The sequence below is a fragment of the Lucilia cuprina genome, chromosome 2 (assembly GCF_022045245.1).
Source record: "Lucilia cuprina isolate Lc7/37 chromosome 2, ASM2204524v1, whole genome shotgun sequence".
NCBI classification, from domain to species: Eukaryota; Metazoa; Arthropoda; class Insecta; order Diptera; family Calliphoridae; genus Lucilia; species Lucilia cuprina.
In genome coordinates, this window is record NC_060950.1 from 38,000,555 (window position 1) to 38,027,177 (window position 26,623).

Here is a 26,623-nt window from a genome sequence, read left to right on the forward strand (position 1 = left end):
ATGTGGTTCTAAGCTTTCATTTAATCCAGTTGAATAATCCACACATATATTTTCCATTTGGTTTCTTTACGGCAACTATGGGTGCTGCCCAATCAGAGTGACTGACGGGTGAAATTATTTCTAGTGATTGTAGACGGTTAATTTCATCTTCTATTAGTGGAAGCATAGCGTATGCCACTGGCCGTTTTGCTCGAAAAATTGGTTTGGAATCTTTCTAAAGGTGTAGCTGAACTTTTAATTTAGAGCATTTTGCTGGAGTATTTTGAAATATATCAGCAAAATCTTGTCTAATTTTAATTAGGACATCAAGGCCAACTTGCGTCTGATTGATTTGACAACAAATTGTATTCAGCGGTTGTTCCCATATGCGAAAAACATCACACAGATCTGTACCAAATATTAAAAGCGTATCAATTTCTATAACGGAAAAACTACATAATTGTACTTCACCTTTTAGCCTGACTTGACAATCAAACTCGGCTAAAAGTTTGATTTTGTTGTTGGATGCGCTGGTTACATATCGATTATTAAATTTTTTTCCTGGTTTACCCATTTTTATCCAAAGTGATTTACCAATCATTGAAATATCTGATGCGGTGTCAACTTGCAGATTGACATCGAAACCTGAATTGTTTTGACTCAAGGGCAAAGCTTTGATATTGACATTGACGTATTTGCGCCTTGATGCATGCGAAATTTTGTTGATTTGAACAACATTTGATTTGGGAGAGCCTGATTTTCTCTCTTTATAATATAATTTTATAAACAAGTAAAACTGTTTCAAGTGTTTTCTACAACAGATATCATATCTGTATTCATTTTTACAAAACAGATCTTAGAAAACATAATCCGTCGAAAAAGTTTTCTGTTGGATTACCACACCATAAGAGAGTCTCGTCAGTTCCAAAGTGTTAACTTGTCCATCATCTTAATGTTGAAGAACCGATTTTACTTTAACTATATTCTTACTTGTTTATATGTTTATATGTTTATAATTTTAATCAAACGTTTTTAGAAAATGTAGTTTTTTAAAACTTAATTTAATTTTTCTTTTACTTCCCAACAATAATTTGTTCAATAAAAAAGTTTCTATTATTTAACCAAAAGGAATAAGTTTATTATATTGCTTTAACACTTAATCTGTTCGCAAAAACATTTCTTATTATTCAATACATTTTAATAATGCCTTAAAGTATGCTTTAATATGTAACACTTAACGGCTGAGATGCAATTTTTAAGTAACCGATTAACCCATTTACGGTCGCTGTGCCAATTTGGGAACACTTAGTTTTCAAGGCTGTACTAAAAAACGGTTCACCCTGGTTTATTTATTTTTGCATTATTGAGCACTTTAAAGTGCTCTGAATTAATATTACATCAAACAATTTTACTGCATTTATTGTTTTTGTTGTAATAATCTATTAAACTTCAGTGGCCACATATATACTAAAAACAAGTTATAAACTAAATATTTTATAATTTTTTAAACAAAGTTTTCCAGTTATTAATTTGAAGCAAATGGTCTAAAAATAATGTGATAACATAGTAATGGCCGTGTCTGCCATTCAAATCTGTTTATAGTTTTTGTGACAGCTCTAACCCGGTAAAAAAGCGAAAATCCCCTCTAATGTCCAGATTATTAATATTTTTTAATATTTTTTTTACGTTTCTGTCTTTTTGCATTGTTGAAAATAAATATACATTGATGTTTAAAAATTTTTACTTGTACCTTTGTGTGGCTGTAAATGGGTTAATAAATAAATTTAAATTAATTTTAAAAGTTATTTTTGTGCGTACTCGATTAGTTAATTTTGTTTATTAGTTTAAGAGCATGCAAACAAAGGCCGATTAATAATCAGATTTGTTTATCTAAGAATTAATTTAGTCTGATGTTAAATATTTATTAAACTTCACGGTGTTTGATATACAGTAAACATCAGTGTTTGTTATTAAAACAATGCATGTTTTATAAAGAAAGAAGATAATTATAGGTGTAATAACTCTCACGTCATCGCTTTTATCTCTTAAGGACGGTCAGGCTTTTGCTTGTTGCCGAGCTTTCGACAGAGTTACTTACACTAATTTAATGCAGTACTTATCCAGATTATAAATATAATGAAATGAATGTATTATTAAAAATAATTTTGATTATAAATATTAGTTTAATAAACGTGCTTAGTCCTATAAAACGGCATTATTTTGAAATTGGTTAACAATCGATATTAAAAAAGGAAAAATCAAAGAAGAAAAATACGATTAAAGATTTTAAAAATATGAAATACAAGAAACGTTTTAATTTTTTGCTTTTCCAGTAAAATTTGCAAAAGAGGACTTGTGTACCAAGCTAACGATAAATTTATTAGGTTTTTGTATTTAATACTTATTTTAATTAATTTATTATTTAACATCTTGCGTAATAAGAGAAAAAAACAGATTTTAAAATATATTAGGTTTTTTACCCAGAGTGAATTTTAATGGAATTCGAAATAAGATATAAATGTCTGCTAAAAATAAATTTAAATATTTAAAATTTATTCATAATACCTTCATTAATGCATTTTAAAATAATAAACATAGTGTACCAATAAAAATTCGTAAGAGAATCATCGAATGTTTACTGGTTGTAAGCATTCATTTTCATGGCGAACTATTTTTACAATCAAACATGTTTCACATAAAAACAAGTATGAATGTATAGTCGGGCATAGCCGACCATATGATACCCTACACCAGTCAGTATGTATGTTAAAAATGGGGATTATTTAAAAAAATAAAGCATTTGGTTTATTTTTTTAACTTTATTTCGGAATATTTTTACTTTTTTTTTGGCAAAAAAAGAGATTTTTTTAAGAGGGCTTAAAGGGGAGTAGGGCAAAATATGGCCCTATCCTTAAAAATGTTGGTAGGGGGAGTTAAGTCTTCTTCAATATTATTTATGTAGAATTTAAAAGTGTTATTAGTGTTTGTAAGTGAATTTTGACCTTTAAGTCATTTTCTGAAGGGGAGTTTGTATGGGGGATAGGGTCAAATGAAGCCCGATCATTACAAAAATCGGTAGTGTCATTTAAAGTTCTATAAAACTAAGTTTTGTCGACTTTTGTTAACACAATGGATCATTTAAATTAATTATAAGCCAAAAGGTCATATTTGGGGGGTACGGTTGTATGGGAGCTAGTCGAAATAATGGACCGATTTTAACCATTTTCAATAGGCTTCGTCCAAAAGAAGCGTGTGTGCCAAATTTCATCCAATTATCTTGAAAATTGCGGCCTGTACCTTGCGCACAAGGTTTACATGGACAGCCAGCCAGAAGGACGGACATAGCTTAATTTCAAAATTTCATCAAAAACAAAGTACATAACGGTAAATTTTGATATTGTACGCTTGTATATAAAAACAAGGCAGAGCGAGAGCAGCACCACTGTGTTGTTATTGGCTAGAAATATGAAATTAAGTATATGGAGCCTGGCTTAAGCCATAAAAATAACTTTTTGGTCCTTTTTCGTTTTTCAAAAGGTACTTATTGAATTTTCAATAAAATTGAACTTAGAAACATGAAGTATGTAAAATCGGATTTAGGTGAGAACTCAAAAAAGTGAAATTTTTGGTACTTTTTTGTTACTCAAAGGGTACTTTTTGAATTTTCCATAATATTGAACCTATAAATATGAAATTAAATATGTGTTCTGAAATAGGTGAGAATCCATAAAAGTTACTTTTTCAAAAGGTACTTTTTTCAGTTTTCTATAATATTGAATCTCGAAACATGAATTTAATTAAGCATGTTGAGACCGAAGTGTAAGTAAAAAGAGGATTTTTTGGTACCCACTTTTTTTAACACACCATGGTGAAGGGTATATAAGAACTTGTTTAAATATTAAAACGCTTTCTTAATTAGTATAAAATCTGCAGACACCTAAAAATACATACAATTTTAGTTTTAATTTCGCCTCTTATTTGGTAAATCCCTTCCCTATCTACTCCAATTGTTTTTTTTTTTTTTTTGATTTTGAAAAATTTGTGTGGAAATATCAATGCCAAGTATTTAGACAAACGTATTAATTTGTAAGACAAGCCATAAAAGCAAGTATATACTATAGACGTAATATATTAATAAATAAAAGCCAAATACTTCATGTGTTCAAAATATTTTTTTATTTATCCTATATATAACAACTGTATTATCCATGTTTTACGTTTACGTCTATATTTAAAAGGTATTATTACTCCATGTTTTACTACTACCAGCAACTGCAAATAAAAATAGAAAAATCGATATTAGTTTAGTGCCTGTAATGGAATAATACTAGATATCTAAAAATTTGAATCAGTTATAATTGGAAACTTTTGATAAATCCTCATAATTATTCAGATGTCCCTATCATGGTTATCATCATACAATGAAAATGAATTTAACCCTTAATCATTTTTGGTATTAACTTACTTGTTTGTTTTTAACTCCAATGTTAAAAGTTTTTGGTTTCAATGCCGGTTGAGCCTAAACCAAAAAAAAAATAATATAAAATTAAAATAATTGTTAACATAAGTTATATTTAAAGGTGAATTAAGGGTAACTCAGTTAATTTAGAACAAAAGATAAATCAATCATGTTAATTTCAGCTGTCCCTATCATTAGTATCATCATTGAAACATTTACTAAGTACAAATATAATTAATAATGACATTTTTTACTTACATTTTGTTATATTAATAAAGGTGTTTTTGCACGATGTATTTATATAAAAAGATCTATAAATATAAAAGAAATATTTTTATATTAACAACGAACAAATTATATTTATTTTTATTAACATTAATTTTAAACAAGTTAGTACTTATGGAACAAAGTGATAAATCATTCATTAATAATCAGATGTCCCTATCATAGTTATCATCATAAACATACATTTTAATTTGAAAGATATTTTCATATACACTTACCATGTTTGTAATGTCTTGACCCATACTTTAAATTTGCCAAATTGAAATCCTAAAATGAATAAAAATATTATATAAAACACAATTATTTACGTACATATGTATTTATAAAAATGAAGTTAATGTTAAATATTATTTTCAGCAATTTTGGAAACAATAAATTCTTTATAATTCAGATCTCCCTATCACGATTATATATAAAAATACTTGCCTTTTCAACACATAATTAGTAACACATTCCAAATGGAAAACATCTCCAACGGAATCAAAATTTCATTTCGATTACCCCATTGTCCACTTGAAGTTTTAATGCCATCCAACGTCTATGAAATAAAAAATGCAACACATAATTTAAAATCTTTACATTTTTAAAAATTTAATAATTAATTTTAAAAGAAAATCAGATTTTTGAAAATCGATAAATCAACATCTTAATTCAGCTGTCCCTATCATGGTTATCATCACATAAAAAGCTATTTTAATATTAACAACCAATAATATAAAATGTTTCTTACCTTACATACAAGTTATTTCACAGTTTTATAATATGTGAAATGTAACAAAGCATTTTAATAGATATTTGAAAACTTTTAGAAGAAGAAAACGACCACGTGCAATTTAAAACAGAAAATGATAATAATACTTTATAATTTGACATTTATGTTTCGTGTTGCCAACTTTTTCATAATAATATCGCTAACGGCCACTGTAAAACAGCTAGAAAAATGCTAATAGCTCTGAAATGTCAACTTTTCATTTTACAGCGATTTATTAGAAGGGTTCTTTCTATTAATCGACTATCAAACAATCGACTTTTTGTCGAAAAGTCCAAAAGTCGAAACTGACTATTTTGCTCTAAAAATTCAATAACTCTACAATAGAATTGGAAGAAGTCGACTTTGAAAATAAAAGTAAAAAGGTAAAAAATCGGATTTTTCCAACAATTTAAATTAATTTATTTATTGTGTTTTTAATATATATGTATATGTAATATAAAAACTTATATTCATTCGAATTGAAATTTTCTACCTATACAATGTTTTTATTTCATTGTTTACTTTATGTGTTGCGGTAAACATTTTTATTATGCATTATTCAAGTCGAAAAAAGTTCGGCCTTTTATAAAACGAAAAAGGTCGAATAATCAAATTTTCAGAAATAGCAAAAAGTCGAACCATTTTCTATAAAACAAAATATTGCTCAATAGATTTTATATATCAAATACTTAAAAATCAGATCGCGTTACTTTAAAAACTTACTTCAATAAAAAAATGTTTCTTTGTATGGAATTTTAAATAAACGCTATATATATTTTTTTCTTAACTCATATATTTTGCAACCAGACCAGAATAATAAATTCTCAAATTGTTTTTTTCCCAATCCCTAAACACTGGTAATATAAATGAGGTTTGGCAATCAATGGTAAAATGAACACGTCACAAATGTCAAATAGTTTGTAAAAATATTTTGACAATTCATAATTTTCTTCAAGTCGCCGTATAAAATTGTACTTTTTAATATTTATGAATTTTCATTAAATTTTCCTGATTACATTTTTGGGAAATTTAGTAAAAATTTTTTCCAAAAATAAATGACGATCAAAAGTTAATGAAATTGTGAATAAAATGAGTGGCAGCAAAGAAGAAAAAGATGTCAAAAACAAATTAATTTTGCAAAAACAAGCCATAGACTCCGCCAATGCAGTAAATTCCAAAAACAAAAATACAGGCATTCCTGGCACCAGTCACGGTATCGATGATTTAGTTCAATATGTAACCCTCTATGTAAGGAATCCCATAATTTTAAGTATTGTCGTGCTGCCCTTTACACTTCTGTATCTGGGGGCATTTTATTTGTGGATTGCGGTGTATGGCGTTGAAGAATATTACGAGGCCGGTCTTGTGGCTATTGCAGCCATAGCATTTGTTCATGTTTTGACGATGCTTTGCTGCTATTGGAGTGTTCATGTTCTAGCTTTTCTGAACTGTCGCAAGGTCAAAGTACCCAAAGTGGGTGTTCTGGCCAAAGTAGTACCCACAGCCAATAATGGCTCATCCGAAATGGTAAATATTAGAAGGACGACATTAGAGGATGGACGAGATTTGTATTATTTCCTGTTTCAAAAAACCAAATACGTTTGGGATGAAGAGAAAGCGACCTTTAGAGGCATTGAGTTTCCAGTCAATGAACTTTTGCAACATTATTCAAAGACACGTGGTCTTGAGACGGAGGCTGCCATTACATTGGCTGAAAAGACGTATGGTAACAATCAAATGGAGATGGTTGTACCCGAATTTTTCGAATTGTTTATTGAGAGAGCCACAGCTCCATTTTTTGTATTTCAAATATTTTCTGTTGGTCTTTGGTGCCTGGACGAATATTGGTATTATTCGCTTTTCACACTATGTATGTTAATTGTTTTCGAATGTACGTTAGTGCAACAGCAATTGCGTAATATGTCCGAAATTCGTAAAATGGGAAATAAGCCGTATTTAATAAATGTTTTTCGTCAGAATAAATGGAGACAAATGGTATCAGACCAGTTACTACCCGGCGATTTAGTTTCAATAACCAGATCTCAAAATGATAATATTGTTCCTTGTGATTTGGTTTTGTTACGCGGAAGTTGTATCGTGGATGAGAGCATGCTAACAGGTATGTCATTTACATATATTCGACAATATTATGATTTGTAAAATGGTATGCAAAAAACAATTCTAAAAGAGAGTCTCTATATACATACGTGGGAGTAAAGTCTGATTAATAATACTGTATTGTTTATTATTCATTAAAATTAATACAAAAAATATTTATCGTGTAATTAAAAATTCTATTACACAAAAAATCTTAACGAATTAAAATCAAAAATAATAATACATTTACAATTCTGACGCAGACAATAAATTAAATAAGGGGTCAATGGGAGAATCCATGTGAAAGCGGACAGCAGTCGTAATTACCGACCGATTTAAATGAAACTTACCACATATATAATATATTATTGACTTATCGGACGGAAGCTCATTCCAATATAAAAATATTGCGATTTGAATATTAAAAAACTGTTCAAATTTCATAAAAGAAAATACACATAATTGCTCACAACTATAAAACTGTTTAATGTGTTAAACAATTTTTGACTTCAACCAAAGATTAAAATCTTGTAAATAGAATATTTTACTTCAAAAAGATTAAAGGTCAACTGTTGAAGTGTATATTTCAATGTCAAATAGGTCAGACAGACCCGTGATAAAAATTATAAAAATTCATAGTATAAGGATAACTAAACTCTCTTCTCCATTGTAGAGAGACTCAAGTAGTTTAGGAGTTATTAACCAAAAAGTAATTTAAAACAATTGTACAGAATCGTATGAAAAATTAAACAAACAAAATTATTTAGGACGATCAGACCTTACGGAAAGTATTTTTTTTATCACAAAATTTAAATAAAAGGTGAAAAACAGCGTGGTAGATTTGAACTCTTCGACTTCAAAAATGATTTTAAATCTTCAAGCATCTACAAATGGGACAGTAGTATACCGGACTATTGCAGGTTATGCGAAGATGAGAAGAAGGTAGAGACGAGTGAGCATATTATCTGTCGATGTCCTAGGATACAAAACCTCAGGCTGAAATGGCTAGGGAATAGGTTCTACGGCGAACTGGGGGAAATTACGGGACTTAACCCTAGCAAACCTTTTTTAGACGTGTCGAATTGGATTTTCATGAATAATTTGTTTAAAGCTTTTGTTCAGCTCTAAAATATTTTATTTTAAAATTTTAAGAGACATAGATCTCTTTGTCGAAGAAGGATTAATGTCAAGAGTACTTAGGACCTTTGTTGACGATCAAAGAGATAAGTGAATTAATTTTAAGGTACCGTTGACGGTTCACTTATTAGAATCAAAAATTAAAAAAAAATTCTCAAAATAAATACATTTTTTTAACAATTATCTCTCAATTCTTTTACAGGCGAATCAGTACCACAAATGAAAGAGTCATTAGAATCACTTGATAATCTAAACACTGAACTCGATGTGGACGGCGAGGGTAAACTTTTCGTTTTGTTTGGTGGCACGAAAGTTGTACAACATACAGCGCCCACTAAGGATGCAATGCGAGCCCCAGATGGAGGTTGTATTGGTTACGTAATTCGAACTGGGTTCAATACCTCTCAAGGCAAATTATTGCGAACAATTTTGTTTGGTGTCAAGCGTGTAACAGAAAATAACTTGGAAACATTTGCATTCATTGTATTCCTTATGATATTTGCTATTGCTGCGGCTTCCTATGTTTGGATTAAAGGCAGCGAAGATCCTGAACGTAATCGTTACAAACTGTTTTTGGAGTGTACATTGATTTTGACATCTATCATACCGCCTGATCTACCAATTGAATTGACATTGGCCGTAAACACTTCGCTAATGCAACTATCAAAATTATTTGTTTTCTGTACGGAACCTTTCCGTATTCCTTTTGCTGGCAAAGTTCAAATCTGCTGTTTCGATAAAACTGGCACCTTGACATCAGACAATTTGATGGTGGAAGGAGTGGCGGGACTAACAGCTGATGGGGCGATCATTCCAATGGAAAAAGCTGAAGACAGTACTATTCAAGTTTTGGCCACTTGTCATTCATTGGTAATGCTTGAAGATGGTTTGGTTGGAGATCCTCTGGAAAAGGCAACTCTTACTGCTGTCGATTGGAATCTTACAAAACAAGAAAGTGTAATACCAAAAAGGGGAAAATTAAAACCACTTCGCATCTATCAACGTTTCTATTTTTCTTCTGCTCTTAAACGCATGTCTGTTTTAGCCGGCTATTTGTCACCATTCGGCAATGAGGTCAATTATATCGGCACAGTTAAGGGAGCTCCAGAAGTTTTGATAAAAATGTTGAAAAATGTACCAGAAAATTATGAAAAGGTAGGTGGTTTTCACATTTATTACAAAGTTCTTTATATACATATTTTAGTAAAATCACAACAATATTTTTATACCATAGACCTTCCTAGAGTATTCTCGTCGTGGAGCACGTGTTTTAGCTTTAGGTATTAAAGAATTCGGCAATTTGAGCAATCAACAAGTACGTGAACTTAAACGAGAAGATGTAGAATGTGATCTTACTTTTGCTGGCTTTGTTATAATTTCATGCCCCATGAAACCAGATTCTAAGAGTGTCATTAAAGAACTTATACAGGCATCACATAAGGTGGTAATGATTACTGGCGACAATCCTTTGACCGCTTGTCATGTTGCCAAAGAATTGCGTTTCACAAGAAAGAAGTTGCTCGTACTCTCCGCATCTCAAAAGAATGCTGGAGAATGGCAGTGGGTTTCTATTGATGGCGAACATGTTTTTAACTTGGAATTTGAGTCCCTAAATGATTTCGATTTATGTATAACCGGTGAAGGTCTACAATATCTTAAGGAACATCAGCATAAATACATGTTGAAAATCCTTCCGCGTGTTACAGTCTGCGCTCGTTTTGCTCCCAAGCAGAAGGAATATGTTATTACCACGCTTAAGCATCTTGGCTATTGTACTCTTATGTGTGGTGACGGTACAAACGATGTGGGTGCTTTGAAGCATGCAAATGTTGGAGTCTCGTTGCTTTCTGGTGTACCAACAAAGCGAAATACCAATACTGCCCTTACGGCGACTGGTACTGTTGAAAATGCTGCTATCCCAACTAATGTTGCTGCAGCTACTGCCAATCAACGGTTAGGTGGTCGCAATGCTCCGGCTGCTCTTACCAATCGACCACAAAATCAAGCATTATCACCACGTGAGCGTGCCCTACAACAGAGGCGGGAACAAATTGCCCAAACTCAAGCGCGATTACAAACAGTTTTAAGAGAAATTGATGAGGAACAAGTGTCGGTTGTAAAATTGGGAGATGCCAGTATTGCAGCACCATTTACTAGCAAATCTTCATCGATTATGTGTGGTATGTTATATTTACTTAGGAGGGATGTAATACAAACTCATTTTATATTAAAATTTTTTAGTTAATCATATCATAAAACAGGGACGTTGTACTTTAGTTACCACATTGCAAATGTTTAAAATTTTGGCATTAAATGCTCTCATCTCTGCATATTGTCAATCTGTACTCTACATTGACGGCGTAAAATTCAGTGACACTCAAGCTACTTTGCAGGGTCTTTTTATTGCAGCCTGTTTCCTTTTCATTACACGTTCAAAAGTAAGCAAATTATACACTAATAAATTTTTTAAAAATATTTTTAAAACTTTGATTTTGTAGCCTTTAAAAACACTTTCGAAAACAGCACCCCTGCCAAATATTTTCAATTTTTACACGGTCTCAACAATACTGTGCCAATTTGCTGTTCATTTTACAGCATTGTTTTACTTAACCCAAGAGGCAACCGCTAGGGCACCACCAAGGTAAATTCACTTAATAATAAATCGATAAAAAATATCAACAAATAATAAATAACTTTTTTATTTGCACAGGGAAGGAAAAGTTAAATTGTACATCGACATGGATGCTGAAGAGAAACAAAAGTTTGAGCCGAATATAATTAACAGCACTGTGTACATAATTTGTTTGGCATTACAAGTATCCACATTTGCTGTTAACTACAAGGTAATTTATCGTAATTATTTTTTCCTTTGCAATATAATTATTTATATTCTTCTGTTTGTATGTTCTCATTAAAAGGGTCATCCGTTTATGGAAAGTTTGCGAGAGAATCGTTTACTTTTGTATTCAATTCTTGTGTCTACTGGTTTAGTGATTATGTTGGCCTTGGGTCTATCGCCAGATTTGACAAACACTTTTGAAATTGTCGATTTTCCAAGTGATGTAAGTGTTGAGTGTGTCTTTCTAGCTGATGATTAGTTTTAAAGTTTTACACGTATTTTATTATTTTCACTCTTTTAGTTCCGTCAAATACTGATATACGTTTTGTTGGCCGATACTATAGCAGCATTTGTGGCTGATAGAATATGTTCATTCCTTTTTGGTGAAACCAGACGAAAATCAAAAGTACTGAGTTGCTAAGAAATCATTCTATCGTATTTATGTTCTTTATCTCTATCAATACATTAGTTTTTCGATTATTTATTTATTAAAATTATGGAATTTCTTTTTGTTAATCGTCTTAGTATAATTTATTCGCTTATGCTTTTGCAAAGCTGTGAAAATCAGTTTATTTTATTTCTCTTCTTGTTTGGAATTTATTTCTGTTTATAAATATTTCTCTTTTAGTAAATGGTGTTTCGTTTTTTTTTATTATAATTTAGTACTCCTGGCTCATTATCGTAAACTAACTTACATTCTTCTTATACAAACTGAAATGTCGTAAAAACTTATCATCTTATTCATTTATATTAAAACATGTTTGTTATTTACGAGTATTTTTCTTTTTTTACCTAATGTAAATGATATTTAATTTTACAAATAAAATAAAATTATAATAAAAAATAAAAGGATAAAACTTACTTAGAAACATTTTTTTTAAATTGAGGCCACTTAAAACTGTTTAAAGAGTACACCAGAAAAGACTAGTCACAAACTAACCAAACATATTTCATTTTCCATTGTAAAGTTATAGGTGAGGATCTCGAAATGCAATAGATAGAGATTGCGACATTACCTTTGTTATTCGAGCACTTGTTGCTGCCATATTCAACTCATTTAAAAATCAGAATATTTATATAAAGATCAAATATGTAAGTGTTTTATTATTTATATATTACATATACATTAACAAATGTAAGTGTACATAAAATAGAACAATTTATAAACTTGTATAATAAAAAAAAAATTAAGAAAATTTAACATTAATAAAATAAATATAAGAAAAAAATATTCATTTGTCTTGTTAAATATTTAATTTGATTTTTGTGAAGATGCATCCACCGTTTTTGATTCTTCCAATTGTTTAAATTGTATTAAAATAACCAGATATGTTGTAACAGCCGAAAATATCTTTTAAAAATAAAAATTTAAAAATTCTCTATATATTACTTGTACAAAATCTTAGAACATTTCAAGCAATATATCGTCATAATGAATGAAAAAAATAATAAATAGTAAATTAAATTCAACAAATTTTACAAGAGACCCAATAAACTTTCTAAAAAGGAGAATAAAAAATAAAAGTGTACTACTGTACAATTTTGAAGGAGGATTTAATTTTTCTAACTTATTTTAACCCAAAGACCAAGGTTTGAAGGCTTTTCAGATATCGCACTATGTAATGTAAAAATACATACATTTTAAAAATTGCCTATGTTTAAAAATATATCGTATTTGTGGAGATCACTGTGGAAATTTTTGTTGTACACAATTCTTTTTATACCCACTATTAAAAAAAGATGGGGGGTATATTGATTTTGGCATTCCGTTTGTAACACATAGGAATATTGGTCACAGACCCATAAAAGTATATATATATATTCTGGGTCAACATTAAATTCTAACACGATCTAGCCATGTCCGTCCGTCTGTCTGTTGAAATCACGATAGAGACCACACGGGAAGAGCTAGACAGTAGAAATTTTGTATAAGTACCCAGGAAAATATAATTGATGTCACACTTTACAAACTGCATCTTAATCACATCTTAAAATGCGATAATATTCTCTTTTATAAACCAAATATTTCCTTACAATTGAAAACAAAGTAAAAAGTAAGGAAAGAGGCGTAGAAAAGTCATTACAAATAACATATTTGAAGTATATCAAGGTTTGGTGAAAATCTAGTGAAGTTTACATAAGCGTGTCATCAAGATAATGCGTTTTATTTTTGACATACAAATATCGTATTTTCGGATAGCTCCCATGCAAGTGGACCTCCAAAAAACTGCTTGAACGGTCATAACTGTTGTAGAAGTACGAGTATAGTAATGAAATTCGATATAAGCCGAAATCTTTCTACGACATTTTTTGAGGATCAATCCATAATTGCAACTAACCTCATATATGGTCTCCTTCAGAAAATGACTTTAACATAATATCTTGCTTAAAAATTCGAACAAGTTTTATCTATGTACAAAATCTTATGAGTATCGTTTCATAATTGACGCATTCTCCTATTGACGCAGTCCTATTCAGAAATTTCTTATTAACCGAAATATATTTGAATTACATGTGTTCACTCTGTTTTTCGAACTTTTTGTCGAAGTTACAGAACACAGGCACAGGAAAAACGTACATTCAAAAGTCATGAGTTTAAATGCTAATAAAATCCATTTTTTTAACACGGTGATGTCATTGGTGCTAAGTACTTTTACGCTCGCTTACAAATAGGGAGTTAAAGAAGTATATTTTGCTTACAAAGAAGTTGTTGAGTAAGTTGTTTTGTTTTTAATAATAAAAGTTAGAATACGAACCAGGAACTTCGGTTTGATAGTTAAATGTTCTACTCACTGCACCACTGCTTAGCTATTTTATTGTGCGTCAAATAATGGTTTTCAGATACAAAGTTAATGTTGTTTTCTTTTTTATAAAACACAATTCTTAACATGCAATTAAATGAAATGTGCAAACAAAAAGATAAAACCGAAAATAAAGTACTTCTATATCAGATTAAAAGAAAGTGATTACTCGAGTACTTCAAAGTAATGAAGACGGTATGTAAATAGTCATTGAAAAGTGGTTATGGAAGTACAACCCATTACCGATTATTTGAGGGATAGTTTCAAAGGTTGAAGAGGGAAGAAGATATAACAGTGATTAAAACTTCATTTAAATTATGAATTTCAGATAATTATTTAAAGATGTTTACAGTTATCGTGATTTAAAAATTCGTTTAAGTAATGGCCGTGATCGCTAAAATTATTATACTTCTAGAATCTAGATAATAGAAGTTTGTAAGAATTTATGAATTTTGGTACCTCTTATTCTGTTCCTGATGCGATTTTAAAAATTTTATTACATATTAGGAATGTAAATAACGAATGCTCGCGTTCGCCTACGCGAAATATGATCTTACATTTTTACATTCGCTTAATCTTTAGCAAATACTATTCCTCAGAAAATTTGAAAAAAAAATGGTTTTAAACACTTCTAATTAAATTTACTATAATTCAAGATAAGAAAATAAAATTTATTATTCGCTTTTGCATTTGAATTCGCATATTTATGTTATAATCTGTTTACCTTAAAAAGTGTCGAATTGTCGATAACAAAAAAACCATAAGCAGTGAATTGTACTTCTTGTTTAATGCTTTTTGTTAAAAATTTATCAACCTGCAATAAAAATACAATAAAGATTTTAGTATGTATGTATATGTATGTAAAATTACTACACATGTTTCCATAATCGCCAGTTACGATGGTCTGAATTAATCACAAAAACAAAAAAAAGTTTTAGAAATTTTTAATTACAACTGCTATTTACTGTTTTTTTCTGCGACATTCTGACAAATACGGAAACATATGTATGTAAATATTATGTTAACAAAATGTTAAAAACGCATTATTCCAATATGAATCTTATCAAAGTTAAATGATAAGTACAAATGCATAAAAACATAAATGAACTTATAACTAGATACTGAAATAATGAGTCTTCTGTATAGTTGTATTAAATGGACATACGATATTTTGATACTCCTTGCTTTTACCATACACTCGGGCTAGTATCTCCGATGTTTCATTTGCCTAAAATATAAATTTAAAAAATGTGATTAGAAAAGTTAACACAATAAATATTCTAGTTTTTATTTAAATTTTGGTATTTTAATTTTATGGTTCGCATATCTTTTTTAACAACATACATACATGTATGTATGAATACCATTTCTAATAAAAATTTTCTATCAATATGCGATCCACCATATGTTTACTCCAATACACATAATGTTGCATTATATTTATATGAAATATGAAGTGAAGTGAGGGGAAGGCATTTACAAAATAACCCCCTAAGACTTCAACTAGCTCTAATAATCAGCTTTAATTTTTTTCCAATATTAATGTATAAAATAGTGTTTTTAATCTTTTTTTAATTAAAAAATAAATAAAATTTGGTGGGAATATTACTCAAAATTTTTTTCTCATTCAGATCTTTAATATGACCTATGATACAATCTTAAATTACGTATAGTCAGACATTGTACTATTGGTCATAGAGTGAGTTTGAGATAAACTGTGTAACAGTGCATAAGCATATATCAACTGCTTATGAATAACTTAAAAGTGATGACAAATTTGTTAATAGTACGATCTATATTACGATGATACTGAATATATATCCATCGACGAAAACGTTAGAAATTTAATTTAAAATTCTAAAATTCCATAGATTGCTCATATTGTTTGCCTAATTTTCCTGGGGTACAGATTCTATTTTGGGTATTAATTGAGATAATTTGAAACAGATGTTTTGCTGTGTCTTTCGGTCGAAGTGAATAATTTTTAGTAAATGTCGGTCCACCACATCTCAAAAACATACTTGTGAACTTAAAAGCCTATTTGGCGGGTTTAGTTGTATGGGGGTTAGGTGAAATAATGGACCGATGTTAACCATTTTCAATAGGCTTCGTCTACGGACACGTAGAAGATCATGTACAAAATTTCATTGAATTATTTCTAAAATTGTTTCATTACAAGGTTTACACGCCCTATTCGGGGGTTTAGTGGTATGGGGCTAGGTAGGGTGTCAGCCTGGCCGAACTTGGCTGGATGAATTGTTCACAACAAATTCACGATAGCAATTTTCCCTTTGAGGGAAATGAAAATTTCAAGGGAACAAACTTTTCACTTCATATGTTACATATAAGAGTTGCCAAGCAAATTATTGCAAGTTCGCCAACTTCTATCCCTCATTAATTTCTTTGAAAAATTTGAAACATCAATCAGTTTTTAAGATATACGAAATTTTGAATTTAATTTATATGTGGTACCAAGCTCCCCATTGAAAGTCCGGCCATTATTCTCTAAATGTTCAAATGAATGGCAAAGTTCTTCATGTAAAATTTGAAGATTCTAGCTCTAATAGTTTTTTATTTAATTCGTGTGGGGGCTTAAAGGTCCCCAGATAAAAGTCCTAAATAATCATAACTGTTATATTATCTCAAATATACGGATTTTATATTTTCTTAATAGGGGCGTTGCTCCTCGCCCACTAGGAGTCTCTAACCTATTCCAGACATACAGGAATACGCTGTTATATATATATATATATAAATATATATATATATATATATATATATATATATATATATATATATATATATATATATATATATATATATATATATATATATATAATATAAATATTATATATAGATAAAGATGAGATTGAAAAATTTTGTCCAATTTTTGCAGTAAATTATATTGGTGGATTATATAGATATTCCAAAAGAAAAATAAAATCTCTTCATTTATAGTAGCGTCTATCTGATATAAAATGTAGATTTCAACTATAGATCCATATGGTTTGCGTGAATATTAGTGTCAAATAAAAGCAAATAATTGCAAATTTGAAATTTTTTATTACTTTTACTGTAACACAAAATTTCACATCTTTGGAAGAAATATGAAACAAGTTAGAGTGCTTGCTATATTCGGCTGAGCCAAATCTTAAATACCTTCCACCAACTACTTTCATATTAAAAATTTTCTAATATTTGATATATTTGTAGAAATAAGTTTTCTCATGTCTTATTTACAAAAAAAAATCTATATAAAATTGTAAACCAATTCTAACGATTTTCAGCAGGGATCAAGCTCTCAAGTAGAAACGAATGTGTGGTGATTTTTATTGAATTATCTTGCATAGTATTCGGGAAAATTACATCAGAATGTGTAAATAACACTTATTTTTCGAGGTTGTTTTTAATTTTGATTCATAACTTTTCCCGATGTGAACCGATTTTGCTCATTTTCAATACCAAGCAACTTAGAAAAATGAAGAACATTTTGGAAGAATTTGGTTAAATTCAAATGCTTCGTTTTATCGTGAGCGTGTTATATACCCTATATCGCCACTGATGGTGTTGGAAAGTATAAAAATATTTTGCAAACTGCAAAATATAAATCGTTCATTAAGATTAAAGGATATAAAAAATAGACTTCTTATCATCCATTACCATATTTTTATCATTAAATCATAGAAAAGTAGTTATTCGGTTTAACGAATTTTTCATTTTTACGAATGGGCCTGACACTGTATCATTTGTTAAACCGGGAAACCAGTGTAATAACAAATACATATACAATATACATATTATTACCTGATCTGTAGCTTGTCCAGCGCATCGTGATAACACGGCCAACATAATAGTATTAGTGAACAGTAATACAAAACAGATTTGCAGCACATTCACAGACATTTCCATTGCACTGTCCATTTGTGTTGTAATCTGAACAAATAAATTATATGTAGTTGTGGTAATCGAATAAAATGCGTAACCCATATAGACGACCAGTGTTAGACTGCAACATTCATTGACAGCCTTGTAGAGACGCAATAATTTATTGTACATACGAAAAGCAAATAGTGACTCATCTGGAAAGTTTTCCATGGATCGTGGTTGTGAGAAAATGTCGCCATTATTTACACGTGTAATTCGTTGTCTTACTTTTGCCTTTTGCTCACGGTACGTGTAACCAGTTATTATTTTGTTTAAAAATTCGAAACGTACTGTTATAATACGCAAGAGAACCGAAGCGTACACGATGAATATTGACGACAAACCATTTTGAAATGAATAAAATGAAATGAGAATGTATGAGGCCACATTTAATGGTTCCTTGATTGACAATATTTTTAAAATTATTATGTATACTTGGAAAATCACTATTATTATAATGTACTTGATGGCAAATCCGCAATTATTAACCATATTAATCGAAAATTTTCGACTTATTTCCTCATCCACTTTGAGAGTGTCATTTAAAATGTTCAAATATGATTTTCCGTTTCTGAAACATAAAAATACAGTCGTAGTATACGTAACAATGCACAAAAGAATTTCAATCCAATAGTTTATGTTGTCCGTTTCACGATACGAATAAAATAGTTGTGTGGAACCATCCGTAAATAGGTTGTACACATTGTAAATCGTCATTGAATGAATCAGAATATGAGCAGTAATAGTGTAGATACGTGATAATACAGATGGAGGTCCCAGTTCATAGTTGGATATAGTTCGATAGAAGGGCAAGAGCCCTGTCGCCTTCAATATATAGAGAAGGTCAGTAATATCACTTAAAAACGTTTCCGACTCGTTATTATTTGAATCCATCATGAATGCACTTCTAGTTGTTTGACGAACAGGTGATGATTTCACTTTTTCTCTACTCATATTAACTGTCCAAGGTCCAGGACACATCTTAAACCTTTTAAATAACAAAAAGTTTTTCAATAATTTGTTTAATCAATATTTGTTCTAGCAGCTTTTTAAATATAATTATTAATTACTTTGTCAACGGAAAATGTTTTTACTTCAAGTGAGTCCTTGTTAGCGAACGAAGCAAGTACTTGAATGACTGTATGAATACAACATGTTCATGTACATAAATGTAAATAACTGCTTTTAGGGAAAATTAATTTTTTATCTAAGAATCTTATCGGATGAATAATAATGTTATGAAATATATACTGACTAAATTACGATGATATATTCAAAACTGTGTGTATGTAAAATATGCATGTGTAAGTTTTTTTACTATTATATTTTTTAGCAAAATGTAAATTTACTTTATGGTATTTATTTTTATATACATATGTGTGTACAAAATTCATTGTATATTTTATCCTTTAAAGGGCTTGTTGCCTTAGTCGTTGTCGTTGTCGTATTCGTTAATATTTATATTTTCGACAAAGTCAACATAAATAAGTAATAGTGTTATATTCGGGTATGCCGAATCTTATAAATATACCCAAGATCAAATCCTTGTTATATAAATAAACATTATTTATGAATAATTTATTATCATATATCGATATTAATATGAATATCAAGGTAATATTTGAAAGATGTCCATTAATAAAAGTTTAACTTTTAAAAACAAATTATGTTTGTTCAATTTTTATAACCATAAACTGAATTTTTGTAAGAGGTGAACATAGATATATTCTCGACTATCTTTACAACATTTTCTGTAGTTTTCTGACGGGACAAATATTGTAGGATCAAATATGAACCGATTATCGTAAAATCTTGTAGAAAAATTTTTTGTATGAAAATCATATTTATAACGAATTTCATCGCTGTATTCGCATTTTAAAGTCAAAAATTTTAAGCTCATACAAAACTAGTTTATGTCGAAATTTATCGGTCTAATAATACTATGAAATTTGTCAAAAAACAGCATCCACGCTCAGTACTGAGCGTTGAATGGTGGTAGGGTAAATTTGGGGTCATACAATACATGTTTATGTGGAGGCTTTATATAAAGGGTATAATTATTGACCGATTCCCTTAAAATTTTGTAAAACGATTTTTGTTCATACAAATCATGTTTATGTCCAATTTCATCCCAGTACTCACACAATTTTAGCCAATAAACGTTAAATTATACACCCATATATATGTATATGGGTGTAGGGTCAAATATGGACCGATACTAACAAAATATCGATGAGCTATTTGGGGTCATACAAAACTCGTTTACGTTTAATTCCATCGTTGTATTAGTTTTATTTAATTAATATGGGATTTTTTTATTTAATTTTTTAATTAATATGGGAGGTCTGCCAATTTATTACCCACAATGTTTACATGGATTTTAAAGTTATTCGTGCAAAATTTAAAGATTTTAACTGTAATAGTTTTGTATTTAATTTATATAATATGCTGGTAGTCCGCCTACTTTATATTCTAAATAATCATATCGATTCTAAAATGGTTCCTAAAAAATTTGAGGACTCTAACTGTTATATTATCTCAGATATACAGATTAAATATTTTCTTAAAAACTGCATAATCTACACAATTTTGCACACCATTAGACATGGCTTCAAATATATATATTTTTTATGAAATACTGTAAAACTTTAAAAATTATATAAAAAGGGTTTTTTCTCATCGATAGACTACAAATATTTTGGGAGCCATTATAAAACATAACAAATATTATTTGAAGATAGGTAAAATATTGAATTTAATATGATATTTTCTTGAAAACTGTCTAGCTTACGAATGACAACACTTAACCGAAAATATTTTGGGTAATACCATACCACATAACAGCAAACTACCGGTCCACACTAGAAAACTTTTTTTGGGAAACTTTTGATTTTGTGTGAGAGTGAAAGAATATCATTCATCTCTCTCGCGGTACGGAGTTTCTCGTACTCGGAAACTTGTTTCGTTTTGTTATTCTTCTTATTCGTACAACAATAAATCAATGCAATTAATACGTAGTTTCTGAAACAAAAGTTTCTATGTGTGGACATAAAGGAAACTTCAAAAGAGAATTAAGAAAAAGTTTCTCAACAAAAGTTTTCTAGTGTGGACCAGGTCAAATATTTTGAGGTGGGTAACTCAAGCACCATTTTTTGAGTAGGTCTAAAGTATGTATGTATTAAAAATGTTATATATTTAGATCAACATCATATTAAAGTAAACATCAAAAAAATATTGGCTGAGTTCAAATGTGTTTACAAAATTTTGCATATAAAATATTACATATATTCTCGTGTTGATCGCATTATTTATGAGTCATAAATTATGACTCATGAATAATATTCACTAGCTGAGAAGTTTTTTCGTATACTGGCCATTTACATTTTACAATGCAACAAGAAACCTCATCAAAATGAGCAAGTCTGATCTCACACTTAGGATCACGCTATGATACAATAAGTAGCCCGACTCTCACATGAAGGAAATTACTTCTCACATCGTGCACGTATGATTTTAATTCTCTTGTAAGAATTTAAATTTATAGTCGACCTTACTTTTTGACCAGTTTTAAGTATCATACGTGAAATAGTTATCCACCAAAAAATGCAAATTGAAAGAGTCTAACTACTTAATATGCTTTGTTTGGCTTAAAATAGGAATTAATCGATGAAATTCAACCAACATTTTATTAATGACTTTGTACCAAAAAATATAACACTCTTACTTGTTATAATTAGAAGTGCCCTAATATAATTATTTCTTCAGTAGTACGTATGACTTTATAATGGACAGCTGTTTCTTATCACCAATATGTGGGATTCGTACATACATATGTACATACAAAACAAACATCCCATTTAGTTAGATATTTATTTTAGTAAACATTTAATAAATTGCAAAATAAGGTGGAATTAATAATAATGGCCAGTTCTTTGATGGTTATAGTGGGAGCACTTAGTCTTTCAAACCTGCATCGATATAATTACACCTGTGATACTCCATATTATAAATTTCCAAAGTTTTGGACAAATACGGGTTTATGTCCCGCCGGAAAAATAATACATGATGATATTAAAAACTCACTACTATCGGACGCCATGCAAATGAATCTGTTGTATATATCAGCACTACCTACTGGTGCTATAACACACATACGAATACATTGGCTATTGGAACTTTTGCAATTTGAACAATACACACAATCTGGAGTACCAATTTATGATTTTAATGTCTTGGATAAATTCCTTATGGATTTGGATGAAATAAATTTAAATCCTGTTATAGAGTTTATGGCAAATTTATCGAATGTCTTTCTTAAAAATCCAACTCAGAACGATTTCTATTGGGAAAATTTAAGCTATCAAGTAGCCAAACATTATTTGAGTAAGTGAATTGAATATTTTTGTATCTACACTAGACACAGTGGGACTTTTAAGGTATAAAAGAAAGTACGACTTTTTAATAATTTTTTGTAATACAATGTTTTCTATTTATTTTTTTGCAATATTATATAACCCATCCTATAGGCATACATACATATATACATGCATACATACATACATACATACATATATACATACATATGCGATTAGGAAAATTTATTGTATTGGTTTGACCATTTTTACCATATTTATATGGAGCCTCCATATAAACCGACAGACAGGTTCGTGACCGTAGTTTTCCGTATACAAATTTGTATACCAGTCATCAAAACATAATATGCCCCATATTAATAATAACGTTATTCCGTTTGTAGCACATCGAAATATTGATCTACTCAAAACTACATAAATATATTCTATTTCCTCGTTATTTTTTATAAAAAAATTAATGGCATATATAGCAAAATTTGTATACAAAATCTTGAAATTGATTTGTGCTGGAAATTTTGCTCTTTATGGAGTAATAATTATTTAATACTAATATTTTTATACCCTCCACAACCATCAGTGGTGATAGAGGGTATATATAACTTTGTCATTCCGTGTGTAACACCAAAAAAATATTCATCTAAGACCCAACAAAGTATATATATTCTGGGTCCTTATCAAATTCTGAGTCGATTTAGCTATGTCCGTCTGTCTGTGTAAAACACGCTCACGATAAAACGAAGCAATAGAATTTAACCAAATTCACCCAAAACGTTCTTCGTTTTCCTAAGTTGTTTGGTATTGAAAATGGGCAAAATCGGTTCACATCGGGAAAAGTTATGAATCAAAATTTGAAACAACCTCGAAAAAATAGGAATTTTTTACACATTCTGATGTAATTTTCTCAAAAACTATGCAAGATAATTCAATAAAAATCGGCATACATTCGTTTCCACACAAGAGCTTAACCTCTGCGTAAAATCGCCAGAATCGGTCCACAATTTCATATACCTCCCATACAAAATTACAAATTTGGTACAAGTATTGCTCTTATACATAGAAATATTACAATGAAAGATTTTTTGGATCGGTCCATATTTGGTCATAGCTCCCATACAAGGTCCCCTCCCGAAAATCACTTAAACGCGCATCAAGATATCGATATAAAATTTTGTACAAGTATTGCTTTTATATACGGAAATATTACGATGAAAGCTTTTTTTTGGATCGGTCCATAATTAGTCATAGCTCCCATACAAGGTCCCCTCCCGAAAATCACTTAAACACGCATAACTCATTACTAAATTAAGATTTCGATATAAAATTTGGTACAAGTATTGCTAATATACAGAAATATTACAATGAAAGTTTTTTTGGATGGTCATAGTTCCCATACAAGGCCCCCTCCCGAAAATCACTTAAACGCGCATAACTCATTAGTAAATTAAGATATCGATATAAAATTTGGTAAGAGTATTGCTTTTTTATACTGAAATATAACAATGAAAGTTTTTTTGGATCGGTCCATATTTGGTCAGAGCTCCTATAAAAGGTCCCCTCCCGAAAATAACTAATACGCACATAACTCATTACTAAATTAAGGTATCCATATAAAGTTTTGCACAAGTGTTCCTCATATATTGTGAAATGTTTTTCCGATGGTTCCATAATTGATCATAGCTCCCACACAAGGTCCCTCTTAGAAAAACACACATACAAGGTTCCCTTCCGAAAATCAGACAAAACGCACATAACTCATAACCAAATATTGATATCCATACATTTATCAAAAATATTGCTCTTATATACCATAAATTCACTATAAAATTGTTTTACGATCGGTCCATATTTGGTCACAGCTCACATACTAGGTCCAGAAAATCACTTAGATTCACAATATTTATTACCAAGTAATGATATAGATACAGAATTCTGAAATTTTGTCTTTATATACAATTGGACATAGCTCCCATACAAAGTCCTTTTACGAAAATTTCTTAAACGCACATTACTTATTACCAATTTGTGTTGAACAAAATTTTGTGTAGAACATAATTATATATGTATTTGTATTTTAAAAATCTCAAAATCTTTCACACATATACATACATGCAAATTACTAAATTTATAATGTTCAATAAAATCTTGGAATTGTAATAAATTTAACTTTTGGCATTTTTTCTATTAAAGACATGAGAAAACTTATTTCTACAAATATTTGATCAATTAGAAAAGTAATATCATAAAAGTAGCTGGTGGAGGGTATTTAAGATTCGGCACAGCCGAATATAGCACTCTAAATTGTTTAATATATTTTTCTGTTATAAGTAATTATTTGAAGTTCTTCTTTTTGTATAGAATACTGTTGTATCTTACAACTAAGACTAAATAAATACGTATCACTCATTTACTACAAGACCAGCATAATCGAAAAAAAAGTTGTCTTTAGGAAAATTGCTTTGAATATTTAATGAGTAAAATTACAATTTTTAAATAAATAAACCAGACTCAATTTTTGGATTGTTGAACGTATTCAAACTTCCTAAAGGTTTTGCATTGTCACTTTATTATAAACGAAAAACAAGTATGAACTGGTGACACCCTTCACCAGTTATGAAAAATATGGACCAAGCCCGATAAAGTTTAGTGAATATATTTATATTTATAAAATATTTATTTGTGCTGAATTTCATCGCGATATTTAATTTTGGACATTCAAGTAATTTTCTGAAGGAGACTTTGTATGGGAGCTAGGGTCAAATGAGGCCCGATCTTCATGAAATTTGGCAAGGTCATCAAGGCTTGTATAAAACTTAGTTTTTTATCGACATACAGTTATATTTAACATAATTATAAGCTCAGAAGCCCTTTTCGGAGGTTTTGTTGTATGGAGGCTAGGTGAAACAAGCCCCAATAGGCTTCGTCCTTGGGTCAAAAAAGCCAAACAAATTTGCGACCTGCGACTTGCGCACAAGGTTTACATGGACAGCCAGCCAGACGGACGGACATAGCTGAATAGACTCAGAAAGCGATTCTAAGCCGATTGGTAAACTTTAAGATAGGTATAGAACATATATTTTTGAATGTTACAAACATCAGCACAAACCCAATATACCCTCCCCACTAGTGGTGTAGGGTATTATAAAGGTTTATAATATGACTGGTACAATTAGTTCTCCCAATAAGGAAAAAATTACTTATTGTTGCGTTTGGGATGAATTTAATAACAGTCGTGGGATCGAAATAAGTAGTAGTTGTATACACAAAATCAGTGTTATAGTCGGGTGTATACGAATATACGAATAAAATGTAATTTAGTTTTCATAATAAAGCATTTAAGTTGAATTGCACCTTGCCTCAGATATACATAAGCCATTTATTGTTTAATAAAACTGTGGATATTTATGTAAAATTTTTATGGGATTCTATAATTATAAACTTCATCAGGGTCATCAAGGCTAGTATAGAACTTGGTTTTGCAGCTTTTTGTCTAGATACGAGTATATTAAACGTAATTATGAACTTAAAAGCCCTATTTTGGCGGGTTCTATTTTATGGGGCCTAGGTGAAATAATGGACCGATGTTAACTATTTTCAATAGACTTCGTCTACCAAAAATATCATGTGCCAAATTTCATTGCGTTATCTCCAAAATTGCTACCTGTAGTTTGATTACAAGGTTTACACGGACGGGCAGACGGATAAAAATCAAGTGATATTCACAGCAATTTGAAAAATATAGCCACACCATTTACAGGTCAAAAGTATTATTCAGACTTGTTTTAAACCTGACCATTTACAATCCAAGAAGTCGATTGTGTTCACATATTGCGCAAAAACGCAATATGTAATGAAACCATGACACATTAAGAGAAAATACGAATGGAAAATTTAACAGTCGTATGACGTTTATTTTTGGTTTAATGTAAATGCAATTTTTTTTTTCGTAAAATGTGCAAAAAAACTCACATATATATATAT

At 30.0% G+C, this 26,623-nt stretch overlaps 3 protein-coding genes across 7 annotated transcripts in view; 2 read left to right on the forward strand and 1 right to left on the reverse strand.

The window, feature by feature from the left end:
• Positions 1–4,132: 4,132 nt before the first annotated feature.
• On the reverse strand, positions 4,133–19,428 carry LOC111676872 (gustatory and pheromone receptor 32a). Of its 5 annotated transcripts, XR_006940337.1 has the most exons (8): positions 19,343–19,428; positions 18,153–19,260; positions 15,514–15,576; positions 15,073–15,162; positions 5,150–5,261; positions 4,942–4,990; positions 4,697–4,749; positions 4,133–4,251 (listed from the first exon to the last, which is right to left on the reverse strand). XR_006940337.1 is itself a non-coding variant. In XM_023437874.2 (4 exons), the coding sequence occupies exons 1-4, from the start codon at positions 19,251–19,253 to the stop codon at positions 12,800–12,802; spliced, it is 1,353 nt and encodes a 450-aa protein (XP_023293642.2). In that variant the 5' UTR covers positions 19,254–19,297; the 3' UTR covers positions 12,764–12,799. The 5 variants fall into 5 exon arrangements, 1 of the variants encoding a protein (XP_023293642.2); XR_006940336.1 differs by lacking the exon at positions 19,343–19,428 and having other exon boundaries at positions 18,153–19,294; XR_006940342.1 differs by lacking the exons at positions 4,133–4,251; positions 4,697–4,749; positions 4,942–4,990; positions 19,343–19,428 and adding an exon at positions 14,808–14,942 and having other exon boundaries at positions 5,149–5,261; positions 18,153–19,297.
• On the forward strand, positions 6,412–13,066 carry LOC111676874 (endoplasmic reticulum transmembrane helix translocase). The gene is made up of 8 exons (XM_023437876.2): positions 6,412–7,593; positions 8,911–9,863; positions 9,943–10,888; positions 10,950–11,146; positions 11,207–11,349; positions 11,419–11,551; positions 11,627–11,770; positions 11,849–13,066. Exons 1-8 carry the CDS (start codon positions 6,564–6,566, stop codon positions 11,966–11,968), a joined length of 3,666 nt encoding a protein of 1,221 aa, XP_023293644.2. The 5' UTR covers positions 6,412–6,563; the 3' UTR covers positions 11,969–13,066.
• Positions 19,429–21,987: 2,559 nt separating the features above from the next.
• LOC111676858 (alpha-L-iduronidase) overlaps positions 21,988–26,623 on the forward strand; it is an 11,456-nt gene continuing 6,820 nt past the window's right edge. The window contains exon 1 of the mRNA XM_023437852.2: positions 21,988–22,655. Within this exon, the coding sequence (XP_023293620.2) occupies positions 22,193–22,655 (463 nt within the window). The 5' untranslated portion in view covers positions 21,988–22,192. The remainder of the gene's footprint in view (positions 22,656–26,623) is intronic.